This window comes from Python bivittatus, unplaced genomic scaffold, assembly GCF_059951505.1.
Source record: "Python bivittatus isolate LINGU-HERP-01145 unplaced genomic scaffold, Pbiv_v1 ctg000100_np1212, whole genome shotgun sequence".
Taxonomy (NCBI): domain Eukaryota; kingdom Metazoa; phylum Chordata; class Lepidosauria; order Squamata; family Pythonidae; genus Python; species Python bivittatus.
In genome coordinates this window covers 5,256,013-5,275,109 of record NW_028277038.1, presented here as the reverse complement: position 1 = coordinate 5,275,109, position 19,097 = coordinate 5,256,013, and the positions used below count along the sequence as shown (strand labels likewise).

The window sequence follows — 19,097 nt, the reverse complement described above, 5'->3', positions numbered from 1 at the left end:
AAGGAGACAGATTAACTGGCCGCTATTAAAAATCGTAAGGCGATATCTGGTTATAAATCTTTTTAATCAAGTTAGGGTGGAGAGGATGTTATTTTTACATATTAGGGAGATTAATCCTTATTTAAATTAATAGAAGGCCAGGTATAATTAGATATCGGCAGGGTTGAAATGTCCATAAAAATGGAGTTTATTTAGACAGCGTTTTTTTAAATCATCTTACGATTTGCAAGGGTTTGACTTCACAACTCCCCAACCAGGCGTCCCATCAGCGCCTTTCCTTCCCCAAGACGACGTTGGGAACGTGCAAAACTCCAGCCATCCCTCTGCCCTGCGGGGACGACCACTTTTAACCGCTGGACTTTATTTATTACGCTCGCCCTGGACTTTCCAGAGTGCCTCTTTTCATCGATGAAACTCCTCCTTTGGAAACAACAAAAACCACCTCTTCCTTTCTCCCTTCCATCGCCCGTTTCTATTTTTACCCATTCGTCCTTCCCCCCGCGGGAAAAAAGAAAAGAATCAAAGCGGTCCCCACACCCCCGCCGCCGCCCCTCTCTCTTTCCCCACCCCGAAATTAAGTTTTCTGGACTGAATTAAGCGGCGCGCACCAGAGCACGTTCAGCCACTGGAAATGATTTAGGAAGAGTTGAAAAAGAAAGGCTGCAAGCCTTTATCTTTTGCTACAAGATGGATGCGCAAGGGGGCCTGCTGCGGTTAACAGCAATTTCAATCCGTTGCTAGCGGCAACAGTCCGGGGCGCAGCATGGGGGCATATCGTGGGCTTCACTGCTGCAGCAAAGCCCGCACACAGGGGGAAATAAATAGACTTTTCAGCTGGACAGGTCTCATGAGAGGATTTTGACATAAAGGGCCCTCTGGAAAAGCTGGAATTGTCAGTCCTCTGAATAGCTTCCCGCTGGGCTATTAGCTTCTGTTACTGATTTGCAGTGTATGCAAGGGGGCAGGAACACCTGCAGCCTCCTCAGATGCACTGTGGGAAGGTTCCCCCCCCTTTTTTTTTTAAAGAAAAAAGAAAAAAAATTAAAAAGGAGGGGAGGGAAAGAAAAAATAATAAAAGGGAAAAGAGGAGGAGGCATAGCCCCTCGGTTGAAAAAGGGAAGATGACCCCGGGCCATTCTCCTTTTTAAACCATCCAGAGATGACTCTGAACTGCCAAGGAGGGCTCAAACCCAAACTGGAATTAATAATAATAATAATAATAATAATAATAATAATAATAATAATACCAGGCAGCAGCTGCAAGGAAGAGAAGAGGGTGAAAATTCGTCCTGGTAACAATAAGAAGGCCATCCACTTTAACTCAAGGACAATTGGTTGGATGAGGATTTTTTTATTATTATTATTATTATTATTTTTTTTTTATCCTCCTCTCCCCCAAGAGCGGAAGCAAAAATCTTTTATATGCTGAAATACTCAGCTCGAGCAGAGTTTATTAGGAGCAGGATTTTTAAATTAAAGCTCAATCTCTGTGCTTAACTTTTTTTTGCTTCCCTTAATTCCTCATCTGGAAACAATATTAAACTGAATCTGAAGTTTCAAGTGGTTCACGAGCAAAAAGCCAAGGAAGAAAATAAGAAAAGGTTAGTAGGCAGATCTTTTTGGGGGTTACCTATTGCTTTAAAAAAAAAAAAAAAACATCAGAAAGGGCAACGGTGGTTTGCTCCTGTGAGTAGGGTGAAAAATTATGATTCTCCAGCTACTTATGGCAGGAAATTTCTAACAAATTGCATATTAAAGTGGCTAGACGTGCAGGGCCACTCAAAATAGAGAGTAAGCAGCCTTTTGTGCCTGCTGGCTAGGGCAATTTTACATATTGGAGCCATGGAGAGTCATCAATGCGAGGAGTTCAGTTGTTTTGTGTGTTAATGGTTGGGTTGACATGTGTATTAATGGTTGGGTACAACATAAGAGAGCTCCTTCCCAAGAGCCAGTGGGAGATTTCTTGGAGTAACTTGCTTAATCTTCTACTGCTGATGTCCAAAAATAAAATACCTCGTTTACAGACATGGCTTTCTAAGACAAACATTTGCAGAATCGGGTGTGGAAATAGTCGTGTATCACCTCAAGATATATGTGGTTTAGACATCAGACTATGTCCCTTCAAAAGGCATATGGTACTGTCCCAAGACGATGCTACGTCCAATTATATGTGAGGTTTGCTGATTTGAAGACACCTCCATGCTAAAATTGATCTTGCAGGTACTATCAAGACCCACACAGGTGGGAAAGAACAAAGAAGTAAGAATTATACAGGACTCAGTAAAGCATCTTTTATGCTGGAACTGGGGGAAAATATGTCTAAATTGCAAGAGGAATTCCAACCCTCATTAGTGGGTTTATTAAGGTGGAGCCTTTCAGAACATTTGCAATTTTGCAGATCCCCCCTGGGTTTATCAAAGGCTACATTCTGACATAAAAGTGTTCTATCAAATGCTACGCTTCATTCACTTTAAAGAAGATCATTATTAAGGCTGAGTAAGATGATGTTTCCATGGCTGTGTATGTGTTGGTGGGCACGGTCAACGCTACTGAACAATTTTTCAAATCTTAATTGGATCCATTTTTTTTAATGTATCCACAGTATGAACCGCGTTCATATGTGGTCATATAATACACTTTCTGAAACAAGCTTATAAAACAAATTAAAATTTATGAATTCAAATGTTGAAGGAACACTAGATATGTCAAGAAAGTGGTTATTAGAATGGTTTATACAGTCCACCTTTCCTTGAGCTCTCAGAGCAGAGATACAGATGTTAGATTATGTCATGCCCCTATATACAGGGACTGATGTTTTTTTTAAACCCAAAAGAATAATCCAGCCAGATCTGTTCAGACCTTCACAATATACCTTGAGGATCTCTTGATTGTACATTTCCTAACATAACACTCTACTCATTGAAAGCAGAATACACTGTTCCAATTCTTCTGGCCACTGAAGTTCTGGAAGACTTGCTTTAAGATTAATATTCACACCAAACCAAGCGGTCCCACGTTCCATGAGAGTTATGAATGCTGTGCAGCAGAATAAGACATTTAAATGACCCAACCATAAAATCAGTATTGCTTCAGAGGTGTTAATTCTGCTAGAAAGATCCCTGTGGATCCACCCACATAGCTGAGCTATTAAATATTCTCCAATTCTCCCAGGAGCCTCTCAGAGACAGCAGCTCAGATATAGAAGAGAACCTGTGCTGAAGCACACAAATATAGATGCATTTTTGATTCATACAATCCAAGGGTAATAAAGATATTAGCATGCAGAAGAATCAGGAACAGATACGAAGCAACCCTTGCTCATCTAAAAATGTTATATTTATGTGGCTGAACTAGGCTTGAAGCCAAGGTACTGTTAAATCTCAAACAACTATTAATTTTTAGATTTTTTTAAAAAAATTAGATGCTGTAGTCATATGTACCATGAAAAGAAACCTTCAATTTTGCCAGGGAGTTAGAGTTGGAAGCAGAAGACTATTGCAGCTGATTGCCACTCAGTCACAGGTTTAGTGCATTAAAATATGCCTTCATGTACAGGATTAGAGAACAGTGACCCCATATCCCATTGGTTGTCCAAGAAGTTGTTAGAAATTATGCTGGATGAGGTAGACCTTTGAGATGTTCCATCAAGATATTTCTTACTCGGTCTTGGCCCTATATCTTCTCATGTTCACTGTGTTTTATTTTTCAATTCCCCATTTTCTGAAACCTGATCTTTTACTTTCCACTTCCATCTAAAGGAAACTGTAAAGCCATCCTTCAGACCGAAATGTTTGATATTATGGAACACAAAAGAATATTTTTTTTAAAAAAAGGAATGTCATGACTAAAAAAATTAAAGTAATGTAAAGTAAAATATTTTAATCGTATTATTTATTTTACTTTGCACATAGATACACCATCTGCCAACACACACTGGACCAATGCACTAAATTATGATCCTGAACCTTCAGTGAAGACACCTTCATCTTGCAGTGGATTGATTTAGGCTAATAATAACAAAACCAATTCTAAATCTTAATAGACTATATAAGCTAGGATATAAATGAGATTTCTTAAAGAAAGTTTTAGACTTATTGCAAACTCTAGCATCCAATGACAAAAAGATTTGCTAAAAGAAAAGTTAATAGGACCATGGATACTTTTTCGTTTAAAAACTCATTCTCTGAATTTTCAACCGAACATCTTCTATTGATGAATGTTTTAATCTTTCTTTCAATGTGAAATCTGAGGAGAAATCTATTCTCTTTGTTTATGAATAGGATGACACTGAATGTACTCAAAGCCTACCAAAAATCTTACCTGGGTCCTCAGATCAGTTTGTGGAACACCTTCAAACTGTCTGAGCAATGCCAGCGTTCCACAGAGCAAAATTTAAGAATCATGCTTTTTGGAGCAAGCCAGAACAACTTGGCTATATCTGGCAAAGCTCTATGATTTAAGGAAAATATTTGACAAATACTCACACATGCACCAACAGCAGTTGCCACTCATTTGGAAGAGACAGCAGAGGGAGCAGACTCTGCAAAGATGCCAGCACAATCGCACAAGCACACTGAAACATGTCTCAGGAGACATTTGGAAAAGCTGGTGATAGGACCAATCAAAAAGATCACCGCAAAGAGATGGAGCTGCACTTCAGGCTGGAAGAGAGACAGATGGCCTTTCTAGCACTCTGGCAGCATTAAATATTTGTGGATTACACTCATTCAAGATGTCAGCTGGCAGAAACCAAAAGCAGAAAACCCTCTTTAAAAACCATTTATTAGAGAGGGCAGATGAAGAGTGCCAAAGACTGGAGAGAAGACACAATTCTAAATTTTAGGAGAATTTTGGTCAGATGACCCACAATGGTTCCCTCATTCCTTGAAAAGGTCCACCTCCTTCTTGCTAGTCCCCAATTGTTTAACCTTCTTCCTTTGCATCCAAATCTATTAAACCACCCTGAGAAAGATGACAGAGATTCTCCTCCTTTCACCTAAGGGCACAAGGAAAGCCCTACTGGAACAACCAATAGTCCTTTTAGCTCTGCATGACATTGACCAACCATGGGTATGTGAATCCACGCAAGCATAGATAGGAGAAACCGATCTCTATCAGAGATGATCCCCAGCAACTGGTGTTTCAAATATACGACTGTGATTCAGGAGACAAATACAGACATCTATTTGTCAAGTGCAGTGACCTTGAAAAATAATTGTGTAGAGGCCCATGTTCCAGAAGCATCAACTGAAGAGATTTCACTTTTCTCAAAAATTGGGGAAAAACAAACAAAAGAGACAATTCCAGGTCAATGGAATACAAGTGCAACTTAACAGCTCTTGATAAGGAAGGAAGATGGAGTAGAATGATGGCTGTGAAGAAAGATTGAGAGAGACCTTCAGAAAAGCTTAATTTTCGGGTCGGGAGAAACAGTAAGAACCATCAACTGGCCTGTGACTCAAGTGCTCAGAGTCTACCTATCCTATTAATATTGAAAGTATTTAAAATAAAGAAGAAAGGTTTCAGCCAAGCTTTGCAAACAATAAACTGCTACTCATAGCTCCCTTTGGAAAGAAAGAAATTTAGAAACCCAACCAAGCAGAAGGTTCTCCTTTCCTTTGTAACCCAAGTAGATGAGTCAGCTGGGCCTGGAACCTGTCCAGAACTCCTTCTGATCAGCTTTTAAAAGAGGGGGAAGTCTGCAGTCATTTCTAAGACTTCACCATTGACTTGACTTGGTGAGGGAAGGGAATGGTGCATGGATATAAAAACCAAAGGAACCGTGTTCCTGGGGTTTCTGAAACAGAAGGCGAGTTGAAATTTGACAGCTAATCCTGGCCATCATTCTACCACAACATCCCCCAATCCATACTCCAGGCTGCAATGGGTCAGGTCAAGCAACACTACCAGACAGCAGAATGTTGTTCATTCAGCAAAGTAATATAGGAAACTTCTATGTATCAAGAAGCCCTTCGAACAATGTTCTAGCACTCCAAGGTCAGACTTCAAGGAGCTCTAACAAGAAGCCTCTTAAATACCTTACTACTATTTAAAACAAGTAAATAAATCATCGGCCATAGGCAAAGTCGCAGCTCCCAGACATTTTATTTCAAAATATGTGCGTACAAAAGATATCAAGGAAGCTACAGGAAGATTCATATTTCAGTATTAAAGGGAAAAGCTCAATGAATATTTCACGGTTTCAGATGGAGGCTTTGCAACCATGTGCTTCTCATCTGCACCACTGCTGGAAGGAACCCGTCAAAACTGCCTGGGAGCACAAACAGAGTTAGCATTTTCCTGTAAAATTTTAATTGGGAAGCTGACACTATATAATCTGTATATCGCTGCCTCCGAGCTGTTGTTAAAATAAATAAATAAATAAAAGCATCATCATCAAAGTGTTGCATTGTTCAATGAACACATGTTGTCTATCCCAGGCATGATCTGTGCTCTTGGAGGAAATTGCTCAGAGTCATCAACACATTGAGCGCAATGCCTAGCAGCATACAGTCAAAAGCTCAGAGCCACATGATAGCTGAAAGCTGCAGATCAGGAAACATTTCTGTCCACACGTGAATAGATAAAGGATGGTGTTTTTGTTGGGCTGTGAAAGGCAAATCCTTTTAAAAAGGAAAACCAGTTGGGGCAAAGCTGGAGTAACAAGCCGTTCTCCAAACGCGTCTCAAACCCAAGGGTTTTCCTCTAAAGGAAATCACTTGACAGAAAGTTTCGACTTGAATTCATCTTACAATGCAATGTTACGTGTGCCGACTCAGAAGTATGTTCCACTGACTTCAGTTGATCTTTGTCCCAGAGAAGTAAGGACAAAACGATCCAACTGCACCCTTGATTCTCACAAGGATCCATTCTGTTCTGGTGGGGTGGATCAGAGAGGCTGTTGTCCAGAAGAGAGGGCATCACCAAGAACTCTGGTGTGCATCAAGAGCGGTTTCCCAGAAGAACCTTTCAGAGGTCTATCCTTCATCCCACCACAAAATGGATTTAATCTGTTTTGCTGGTCCTTGTCAGACAGCCTGAACATTCACCAATGAAAGGAGTTCTCAGATACATTAAAGTTCTCTAAGCGCATGCATTGATTCTTCATGGCCCAGATCGCTTTTTTCCATCCAGAAATGCAACACTGAAGTTGGTTTAAGAGCTCTTCTGTATGTGAAGACAGGCAGGGACAAAATCTGTCAAGTGCTTTGCCCCAATATGCTGTCCTTCCAGATGCATAGGGACTGCAACTCCCACCATTCCCATGGTGCCAGGGAATTCTGGGAGTTGCAGTCCCAAGGCATCTCAAGAAGATCCCTTGTTTAAAAGCGCTCGCACTTAGCAACTCTTAACTTTCTATCTCTCACTCAAGACACAGAACCGGAAGCCAGTTCTGCTGTTTAACTGAACAAAGACCCCCTTGTAGAACCGCGATAAGCATTTCACCCACAGCCCCACACGTTAAGAGTAAATGTTAAAAAGCACATTCTGTTTTCTGATGGTTTCTCTGAATATGTAACTTTATCAATCTCTGAAGTGACCAGCTGATAACCAGTCTATTCCTGTTGGAGTCATTCTGCTGGGCTGCGGCTGGAAATCCGCTAGGCGGCCAGAAATTTTACTCAACAGCACATCTTAACTGATTAAGCAGGTGGGAACTGATGCTAGATCAGCAGAAAAGGGGCTCTCTCTTAACCAGAAACTGGCCGCAAGCTGTGTCAGGGGATTGACCGCAGATATTATGCTGATAACAGAAGATGCTGAAAATTACAACTTCCTGTTTCAGCGTTCGAACGCTCGCATGCAACTCCAGAAGGGAAATGCGAGCATCAAGAGAGACGTTTGTTTTCACAGGATGTATACCCCTGCAATTCACTCGTTGCATTCTTCAAGCACATCACGCGCATATACAGCTTATTCACGGGGCCATTCATTAAAAAAAATTTTTTTTTTAAATCCTAGAGGTTCACAAGTCCGGTCTTGGCTGTTCACTGGGTTCTGCTGGAGAACTCATAATTGTAATTCAAAAATTGGGAGAGGACACAGAATGGGGTTGTAAGTTGTCTTCTTCGCTACAGGCCAATGGGGGGGGGGGAAGGAGCCATATGTGAAGAATGTATAGGTCACAGACATTTTATTGGTTAGTAAACAGACTCCATGGATCCTAAGGAAGCCTCATCCGACAGGGCTGAGGTGGAGAACATCTGTTGGGGTGCTCTCCCAAGATGCTGCTACGGAGATACTCCCTAATCACAAAAATGACTCCCATTTATAAGTCCAGCCAGTGGCAAAACTCCCATTTACCAAATGGCAATGATAATTTCTCATACCTTAGTTGCCCCTAGGTTGATGGTCAGATAAACATTTCCTCAAGCTGGCTCAACGCCTGGTGACTACGTCTGTACAGTTTTCTTGGGAATGTCGGGAAAATCTGCTATTATCTACTCCTGCCATTCAAATTTCCCAATCTAGCCAGTGGCTTTGGATTTCCAGGTGGACCCCCCTCCAAGCTGTTTTACGCCTTCCCCCGAGCAGATGAGTGCAGCAGCAAACAGAGCAGTGAGTTGCAACCACTCGCCATTTTTAATTTTTAAAGAACGTCTGTGGAAATCTACAGACTTTCGTGTAAATAAAGTTAATGCTAGGGATTTGTTTTATTTTTTTTTCTTTGCACAGCAGTAGGCTAACTTTCCAATTATCACTATCATATTTAATTTTTTTAAAAAAGAAAGAAATTAAAGGGAATGAGAAGCATTGAGGAATCCATAGTGTTATCATTGCCTTTGGAGAAAGAATGTCCTCTTGACCTCAATTTTGGTCATCAGATCTTAGTTTGATAATAATAACTGACTCTGCAAGCCTATCAAAATGCCCTGGAAAACTTGTTTATGGAGAAGGCAGCCCATGAGAATGGCCTATTTACTCTTAAGCATCTAAGCACTCTTCCTGGATTCTTTCTTAAGGCTGCCCTAGATTATGACTGACTGATTAATTGATTTAAATTTATTAGTTGCCCAACTCCAATGGATTCTTACCTGCTTTTGACTTGGCATCTATTTCTTTAATTATCCTCTCCTGCTCCAATTCACACAGGTCAGCATGTCAAAGAGAAAGCCAGTTTCATTTTAATCAACAGAGAAAGCAAAATCATTTTCCACCAGGGCACCGAAATATAAATACCACCTCTTCTCCCTCTTTACTACTGCAATATGTTCCATTCATGTGTGCGCAGGGGAATATATTTTGTTACAGAAATGAAGCAAAATGCCATCCTTAATATATACCTTCAACCTCAAGCAAATAAACCACACTGCAACAGACCTGTGCTTTAAAATATGGCCCTGGCATTAAGAGCAATTTGAAGATGAAGTTCCAAGGAATGTTCAACAACAAGCTATGACCATCAAAATTCCCTATCTGTACAGGAAATTTCCAGCTCTTTTCTGCATGGAAGGGATTAATATAATCGACAATACCTTTATTTACTCCAAGCATCCCTAGCTGTGCCTGATTTGCTTGCAGGAAGTCCTGTGCTCAGCTTCTTCGGTTAAAAAGGACCAGATTGAAGGTGTAGAGAAAAAATCCTCCAGAATACAGGACACTCTTGGTCAGGATAGAAAATACTAAGTTGAGAGGACCACACTTAACTTAGAAGACAGTTCTCTCATGCTTACAGCTGCATGGAACTTCTTATATATGATCCAAAGGCATTTTAAAAAGCAGGTGCACCATGCTTGAAGCATAAGAAGCCACAGTCCTAAAGGGTTGCAGTGATCAAATTGCATCTATGTACACATCCAAGATGACATATCTTGTTTGCCCCTCATGTGGAAAACCAGTTCTTATATTTGACATCATCCTTGAAGTAGACCTTCATGGTTAGACCAGACAATGTCCATGGCTAGGAAGAAATGCATTAACCTATCATTTAGCCTACTCTGTTGATCCTTCATCTGCAGGAACTTTTACACCCACAGAGAATCTCAAAAACTAGGCTGCCCACTAATGTCTGCAGAGGGAAATGGTACAGTTTTACCCTTCATTCTCCTGCATGTGGAAAGAGAGTCTTCACTCCTGTCCTTACATATCTGTCTTATGAACACCCTTTCTATTCCATATTTCACTTGTTCTTGTTGTAATCCAAATGCCTAACTTTGGGGAAAACCAGTTTAGGAAATGCAACTAACATCCTTCATGAAGCCCTTCCTAATCTTTGTTGCACATAGCTTGTTATCTGTTTACATTTGGCTGAATCACACCAATTCAGGGCACTATTTACCCAATTTCTCTTCAGTCCCTGTAGTTCTCATCTGCACTGTTCCTCCAGCTTAAAGGAAAGGCAATTCAAGGTTAGGTGGGTAGGTGTTCAGAGAAAAGCAAAGAATAGAGCAGAACATGGCAAACTGAGGCATTCTCCCAGCATGCTAATTTTCTCCAATGCGATGGCACAGCGTGTGAGCCACACACAGACCATTACTGCTTTTGTGATCTCCACAGTGAGGAAACTGGATGCTAAGAAGTTTTGCCTGGATGGTGTCCTGGTGCAATGTGGACAGCAGAAATAAATGGGAGGACGCACAAAAACTCAGCTGACCCCACCTGAGTATGTTTCAGATGCAACAAGATGTAACAATGCTGGCTTGCTGAGAGTGGGGAGTGTCACTTTTCGATGGCTTTTGTTTAGAACAGAGTGAGAAACTGGGGGAAGAACATTCAGGCTAGAGAGAGGACAAATAATGCTCCAGAGCAGAAAACATCGTGAGCTCCCATGTCTGTGCCCAATCTGAGACAGCTGTTGCCTGGATCAACTGCACATGGAATTTGGAATGCAGTCAACAGTATTAAACCCAACATTATAATCATGGCTACTGATGGAGGTAGGCTAACTTCCCATTCCACATTAGCAGAAAGATGTACAGAAGGTCATCCTCCTCTTCTTTTGCAAGGTGAATCGTTAGCCTTGTTCGTTTCCCTTAATTTATCTTTTCCTCCTCCTTTTTTTTGACCATTATGTATGAATGGGTAAAAACACCCTACAGGAGAAAAGCCACAAGTATCTAAGTCCTTCCCCTGTCCCTCCTCCTCTTCCTACATTACAGAATTCAAGATCATTTTCAAACATCAGCTTCAGCTTGCCTGGCCACCATTCTGCAGTGCATTCTGGGAGTTTTGGTGAAGATAGCGTCTTCAAACCATGGCAGGTTTATAAACAGGGTACAGATGAATGTTCTTCTCCTTCCTCACCTCCTCTGATCAAAACGTAGTTGTTCAAAACAAAACAAAGCAGAAAGCCCAGGAAGGAGTCATATGACATTGATGCCTTGAGGGTTTTCAAGGAGATCATAATGACATAAGGCATGAGAACATGTAGGTTTATGTAAATCAAGACCATCCAATTATGTTCTTGTAAACAAAGCTAGGGGGAGGTTCTGTGTATCCACTGTAACAGCAACACAAACCTCAGACCCAGTCCCTCTGCCAGTATCTTTGGAAACCAAGACAACTAAATCTGGTGCGGTGTGTGTGTGTGTGTGTACACATATGTACATACTTATTTATGGCTTTGAGGATGAGTGAAAATTTATGGGACATTTGATTGTAATTAAAAGCAGAACGCAGTTTAATTGGAAGCAGAGGGGGGCATTTTGCAAGCGAATTAATGGAACTGTAAACCAAAAATATGTTTTATGAGACACGCACTCTCTGGGTTCCTTCTACACGTCAGCTTGCATAAATGCAGGAAACGCTCACTCTGCCATCAGGCCATTAGTAGTCCAAGCTGCTCTGCTTTATTTCATTTTTATTTTTCAGCGTGCCCAATGCTTTTAATTACTTTGCAGGATCTGAGCAAGATCTAGTGAGGACTGATAACTGAAAACCAGGATTGAGTAATCAAAAACTGGAGTCCTCGGGCCTTCTCCTATGGTGCATGTTTGCTGTCCATGTTTTTTTTTTAACTTATGCCCTTTATTTCATTCTCAGACACCTTTTAGGGTACATTCCTGACAGAGAAAAGAACATGTTAATCAAAAGGATTTATTTAAAATGCAACACAATAACTTAAAAGAAAAAGACACCTGAAGCACGATCGCTTGAATATGTTGGCCAAAGAAGACTGTATGTCGTATTTGGAGACAATCTCAGTTTTTTGAAACACGGTTCTTATGGAGCCAAAAATGGTTCCATCCATGCACAAGGGGAGGGGGATTAGCAGGTCAAAAGAAAACCCAGCATTTGCAAAAGGACATAAATTCTGTAGGACAACACGTTAGCTATTCAAGAAGAAGGAAAACCAAATTATCAAAGAAGCCCAACAGCTACACTCACAGTCCAGTGGCCAACATTGGGCATTATAAAGCTTACTCTATCCTGGCCATGAGGGTGCAATTCACCAAATCACCCTCTAACACAATGATCTCAAGGGAGAAAGGCCTGATTGGGCATTTTATAACCATCCCCTCTGTCCCCCAAACCTGTCATCCTCAACTTCCTCAGTTAGAAACGGTCTCTTTAAAGATTTTATTTTATGTGTTGCTTCTTCCAAGTTTCTAGCTTTCAGCGTAATTAACGGGGAAATATGTTTGTGTTGGTTTCCGTAGGCAGAAAAAACTGGTAGGAAGTAACAGACTGAAAGTAAATTTATGCACTAAAGTTGATATATTGCAATCGCTCAATCAGCTGGCCCAACTTCCAGATTTATGCTGATATCTCCACTTGGCTGTTTGTTTATTTAAAATACTATTGGGGGACCAAAAATAGCAGAAGAATACAATTCCTCTGCATGCTTGGTTCCAACAGATGTCCACAGACAACTCGGTCTTACCAAATCTATATCTGTACTACTAAAAGCACTGATAACTCCAATTAGAAATGAATTTAAAACCCACATTTGAATGCACAGTTAAGGTATAGTCCTAAGGCTTTTACTTCTAAGGAAGTTTGCGTGCTTACAAGAAATCAGGTCTTTTTTTTCCAATGTCGACAAAGTTGAGGCCTTTGATCTTTGTTTGATGCATGGAGAAGTTGTCCAAGGTTCCCTCCCCTTCTAACAACTTCTCCTAGCTCTCTCTTAAATGATAATAACATGCATGCAAGGACATTACTTGTTAGAAAAGGAAGACATGAATGGGGTTAAGTAAAGGAATCAGCAATCGAGAAACATGCTACGGGGTAGTCCTTGCTAGCTATGGAGGCCTCGGAAAAGATATCCAGAATACCTACAAAATTCAGAACAGTGTGGGCAACTGTATTCCATGTTACACTCTATAGAAGCTAAAGGTGGTGTCTGAAGAAGCAGGATGGGTGGAGGCCTGATGCTTTTGAGAAGACACCTGAGAATTCTGAGGACAGTAACGGCATCAGGCACATCATCCTGATGCACCTGATCTTTCAGGTGGATCTACACAGAATAAGACTTGATTGATTTTAATAGAAACTTACTAGATATACCCTCCCCCCAATCATTAACAGGATGTGAATAATTCATTTAAGTGGAATATCTGCTTTCAAGGTAGTGAAAGAAGATCGATGTTTGGCACCTGTTTTTTAATCTCAGACAGGCTCAATATCTATCAAAATAAGAGCCCCCCCCCCCTCCATTGCATGACAAAGAGAGGTTGAACCCAACCATGTAGGGTCCTTATCCTACTATTTCAATTAGTAACCTGCAAAAAAAATTACAAAGGAAACCAGATGAGCACTAATACAGGTGTCCTTTTGAGTGGACATAGTTGTTATTATTATTTAATTAAGAAGGACCGTGATAATATCTGACTAGAATTCTCACTGTTTTTGCACCTTCAATATTTTGCCTTCAATTGCTTATTTAGTCTTGCTTGTGATCTTCACTTATGCTATTTTGCTTGCAATGTTAGAGGAATGTAATGAAATATATACATACACACACACACACACACACACACGTGCATTAAAAAAATTGTAGACTTTGGAGGGAGTGAAGATGGTTGGCTTGGTAGGAGTGACAGGGCAGAACTTAAGTTAAATATAAAGCATCTATAAAACCATTCTACAGACACATTTTGGTATTCCCCCCCCCCCCTTAGTCTCATGGAACAGGAAAGCAGAAGAATCATATCAAAAGTGCACATATTATGTGAAAGACTTACACCATTAAAACTATCCACCAGTTCTATATTTGGCCTCCCGCTTGTTTCACTTTAAAAAAGCATAAAAGCTCATCGCACCCCTGATGCCCACGAGAAAAACAATCCAAAATCCACAGAGGCAATACTTTTATTAGCCCAAATAAAGATTGACAAACTAGTCGCAAGCTTTTGTATCTTAAAGAACACTTCACCAGGCAAGATGCTGAGAAGCATAAAAGGGACAGAGAAAGGTTAAAAACATGGCAAACTAGAATTAGGCTCAGATGGAATATTTGGGGGCACTTGATGAAAAATTTCCCTCCTTCAAATACCTCTTTCAAAATATTTTGGGAACAGCCACGGCCACAACATCAGATGTAAACATCTGCTCATTGTTTAGCGCTTGTGCCAAGACAGCTTTATGGAGGTATCACATAATTCACCCTGATTGGCTAATATGGCTGTGACATTCCACATTTGAATAGCTGGACCCACTTAAAAAAAAAAAACTAGAGCTCGGCAGTGGTTTGGGCTTGATTCCCCAAAATGCTCTGGAGTACAGGGAGATGCAAACATAATACTTTGTCTGCAACTCTTTAAAGCCGCCATGTCTTCTCCCAGGATCATGAACCTGGGAAAAGATGAGGCTGCTTTCAAGAGTTACAGACTTAGGTTACGTCCATGGCCCTGGGGGCTCCAAAATACCTTTTCCAAATTATTTCTGAAGCACCGCCTAGCCCTACAAAGCATTACCAAGCCAGGCGAAAAACAATCAAGTGAGCAAAACACAGTGAAAAGAGAACATTTCGCCGTTTTCCTTTTCACGCCATACAAGTTCGCTCAATTATTTTCTGCAGGTCAGCGAGAGGACATTTCGGTTTAGGGGACGTAGGAACTCAGAATTCTCCCTTGCTGGGAGGTCTCAGAAAATCACGGCTGGGTACTTGATCTCTGTAAGACCCGGCAATTAAAAAACAAAACATATCAGGGCTCTGGCAGTTTTCAGATAAACAATCCTGCCCTTCTACGCTCATTTTGCTCAGCTGATCAAAAGGAACGCCTTGGAACACTAGATAAAATGTCTGCTCTGTGATTTATTAGTACCAGCATGGTGGCAAAGCCTTTTGGCCTTTTTCCATTAAGGAATTGAAGCCAGAAGCAAATCAGTTTCATTTGCTAGCAGAACTCTGAGATAGAAAACTTGACTCTATAATTAAGTCTGATAAGAAGCGAGAATGGATATCTTTCTATACGTCTCTATATTACAGTTTACAAATGGTGGGACGGAGTGAGGTTCTCCCTGCAAGCAGGAAGCACAATTTGTAGATTTTAACAGCCAGTCCAACCTATTGATCAACCTAGGCAAGATGCTGCCAAGCTGCAAATTTCTAGAAGTCCCAGTTAGTAGGGCCAAAGGTGTGGGATACTAGGACTTCAGCAACTGGTAGACCACAGTTTGTTCTCTGGTGTATAAAATCCTTGATTACTCTCTTTGACATACAACCGAGTGCTTACGCATGCACACATGTGAGGTTTCCCAACATGAGCAACAACTCTGAATGTTTACTTGACGTGCAGAACAAATCAAAAACTCCAAAGTTCCTTTCAGATGCAAATCAAGTCTATCTCATTGGCTCAAAACCCCTCCAACCAACATTCAAAGCACACTTCACCGATGACAATAGTGAGAAGCTGTGCAAAGGCCAGTCTCCAATGGATTCCAGACGATAAAGCTGAACACTTCTCCAGCGGCAGTTACCCACTGTCAATTTGAAATGCTAAAAACAATTAAGAATGATTTCACTCTCTTTCTCAGACTGGCAAGGAACTTAATTTAAGCTTCAGTCATCAAAGAAGATGGGACACGGCTGATATTATTTGCCAGTCAGCCTTGGGTTGTTTTGTTCACTTTGAGGGGTGGGTGTGAGTGTTCACATGTACCTTTTTTTTTTTTTTTAAAAGAAACAGCTTAGCAAGGGGGAAAACCTGGAATGTGGGAGCAAAGATGAAAATTCAAACTTCAACTGAACATCCCAAACCCACTTCCAGGAACCACTTTTCAACTTTTAGAACTGGACAAACTTTATCTGGACCAGCACTGTGATAAAAAAAGTATAAGCATGTCACCAATGAAACATTAAATGTAAACATGTGTGTGAGAGAGAAGAATGTGCACAAGAGATGGAAAATTGGGACAATAAAGGGGTCGTTGGTTAGGTAAGTCAAGTTTTAGCAACATGGTGTTGCTGGACCCCAATCTATCCGTGGACATTTTATATGGCATTTGCCTGCCGTATCAACTTGATAATTACTTTACAACTCTGATTTTTAGGGAAATAAGGGGGGGTGGCGGTTTGCAGTCCAATGCCTTCTTCATGCCCACCTGGCTAGGAAAAAAGCATAAAGGTCAGCTGGATAACAGGGGGCATTTTGAGTGGCAATAAGGGAGGTTAAGAAGTTACTGAAGTTCCAGGTGTGTCTGTTCATCCAAAAAGGCTGACTTCTCCAGGTCAAAGGAATACTATGTCCACTATGAGTTCACGATCATAGCTAAAAACGTGCATAAATTAAACAGGACAACGGCAAAGTGGAAAGTGCAAAAACCTATTTTCACATTCGTGTTCTAGAGAGTATGTTTCACGTTCTTCCATCTGCAGAGAGGTGTAATAGACATGACTGGGAGACGTTTTCTCCCCAAACCTATTTTTTGGACTCTGTATGGCTTCAGGGCCTGAGAAGACACAACAGATGGCAAAACTCCCTTCAGTCACGGAATAAGAGAAGCAACGTAGAAGCTGCAAGGGGACTTACCGAATAACCTTTTCCTGAAAGCGACTGAGCAGAGCTCTGTGGAAGAAAGAGAAGGTCACTGTAAGTAGTAAAAATGGTTACACATCTAATGCCGTGCTGAAAAAAATAGAGGGTAGTCTTTTCCCTGTACAGTTTACCCAATGTGTCAACCAAAGGAGTATAAGGTTATATGTGCATTGATGTGTATTCCATTGAATGTGGAATATGTGAATACACATCAATCACATCAATCACATCAACCAATCAATCACTGAATACCCATCTAGCTGTGTATTCCATTGAACCCAGCCCCAATCATGCTTGCAACGTCTAGAATGACCTAAACCATAGGTGTGAATGTGGGCAGGAGAGTAGAAGGCAATTACACCACCTAGAAGCTTGTCTATCAGCACCTCATCACAACTGTAAGTGTCTGCTGTCCTTATGTTTTGGGTCCCCCACAGTTACTCAATAAAAATGCCCATCCTAAGGAATTCATCTAGGACCAGGGTGGGGAAGCCCTCGTTGTTCTTCCTTGGGATAATCACATTCCTTTGTTGCTGCAAACGTTTCTCCATAAAGCACCATCATTTCTTTTCAGGTAGCTATTAGACAAGCCGTCAGATGCTTGTAGATAATCTGACCAAACTAAGTTGAATTTGAGTTTCAAGCATTCATTATCCCATTATGGAAGTTCTTGATATGTCCTCTGAGCCTGTAATTTTGGTCCTTAGCAAAAGCGGGGGAGGGGGGAGAGAAGGTACTTCCTCTCCATTCCATATCTATATCTGTATTTCTATATATCCACAAGCTTCTCTGCGTATAATTTAGAGATGGAAGAAAAGCACATGCTGGTAAAGCTAGCACTTTCACCGCAGGGGTTTTAAAGCTGAGGGTTTATGAGCAACTATCACAAGTTATAATGAGATGTAATGTATGTATTTACACTCTGCGTTTGAGGGAAGGCAGAAGAAAAACAGACAGGAATACCATGGGAAGAAGGTGTCCGTGAAAGACTGTCCCCACGCTTAGGTGTTAGGAAGCAACTCTGAAAAATATTGGTGCATAACTTTCAATCGCGTAACTTGTGTGGAAAGCAAAGAGATTTAAAGGAAAGGCACACTAACAGTGTATTCTCAGGAGATTTAATATTGACTATGCTAGATAATTTTCACTCATCCATTTTGGTAAGTTTCCAACATACTGTGTCAGGTTTTAGGTTTCATACATGAGAATACAATTCTGCTCAAAAGAAAGGAGACCCAAATCATTCTTCTACCTTCCAGACATGTTCAGACTACAACTTCCAAGATTCTCTTACTAGTGAAGGAACATTCAACTTGAACTGTCAGTGAGCTTGACTTCTGATGATAAAACCATTGTACATCTCTATTCTCATACATAGGGACATAATATAATGTAAAATCTGTACCTCTCTACTCTGAGAACTTACAGGAGGATGGTCAATCAGGGCATGACAAACCCAGTCACATCTCAGCATGGGAAGCTAGCTGTTTGAGAACGGGGGTGATGAAAAAAATCACAAAAATCAGGCACTCTTATGCTGAGGGTCACTTCTGGTGCCCGGTTCTTTTTTAGGTCCTTGCCAAGCTTCCAAAATGGGCCCAAAACTACCTTCTGCTGAAGGCCAGCTCTGGTAACCACCAGAGATGGATAATCCCATTAATTCCTTCACAGCTGTGTAACTTAAAGCACCACCTCTCCACTTCAGTTTTTGTGGTTAAATCAACAAAGGAAGGCTGAGAACCTTCAGGGGTCACTCTGGCTTCTCCCCCCTCATCTCTTTCTGAAATTTGCAGCAGTGGGATTCTTGAAATTCAGAGACGCGTGCTACGTTCTTCTACAACGTGTTGCACCACCAAAGGGTCAGGGGCCAGAACCTTTTTCTGGCTGGGGGTGACTTGGGGGGGGGTGTTGTTTTTGCATTTTTTTCTTCTTGCCTCTAAGGATGACGTTGCTGTAGGTATCCAAGATGGAATGCTTGGATGTTTCTTCCTCTTGGGGACTTTTTTTTGAAATAAAACAGCTGAGTAACAGTCCGTTGGAGTTATCAACAGCTCAAAGCAGGCAAGAGATGATCAAGAGCAATATAATGAAAAAGACAACACGATTGCTGGAGAAGTACAAATCTCTTTTCGGCAAACACACATAAAGAATAACCAATGAGGCTCAGCTTTATCT

At 41.0% G+C, this 19,097-nt stretch overlaps 1 protein-coding gene across 11 annotated transcripts in view; it reads right to left on the bottom strand.

Moving 5' to 3' along the window:
• Window positions 1–19,097, bottom strand: part of FBRSL1 (fibrosin like 1) — a 510,880-nt gene that overhangs the window by 262,534 nt on the left and 229,249 nt on the right. For all 11 annotated transcript variants that reach the window (XM_025169843.2, XM_025169838.2, XM_025169871.2 and 8 more), the window contains one exon: window positions 16,917–16,952. In XM_025169843.2, the coding sequence (XP_025025611.1) occupies window positions 16,917–16,952 (36 nt within the window). The remainder of the gene's footprint in view (window positions 1–16,916; window positions 16,953–19,097) is intronic.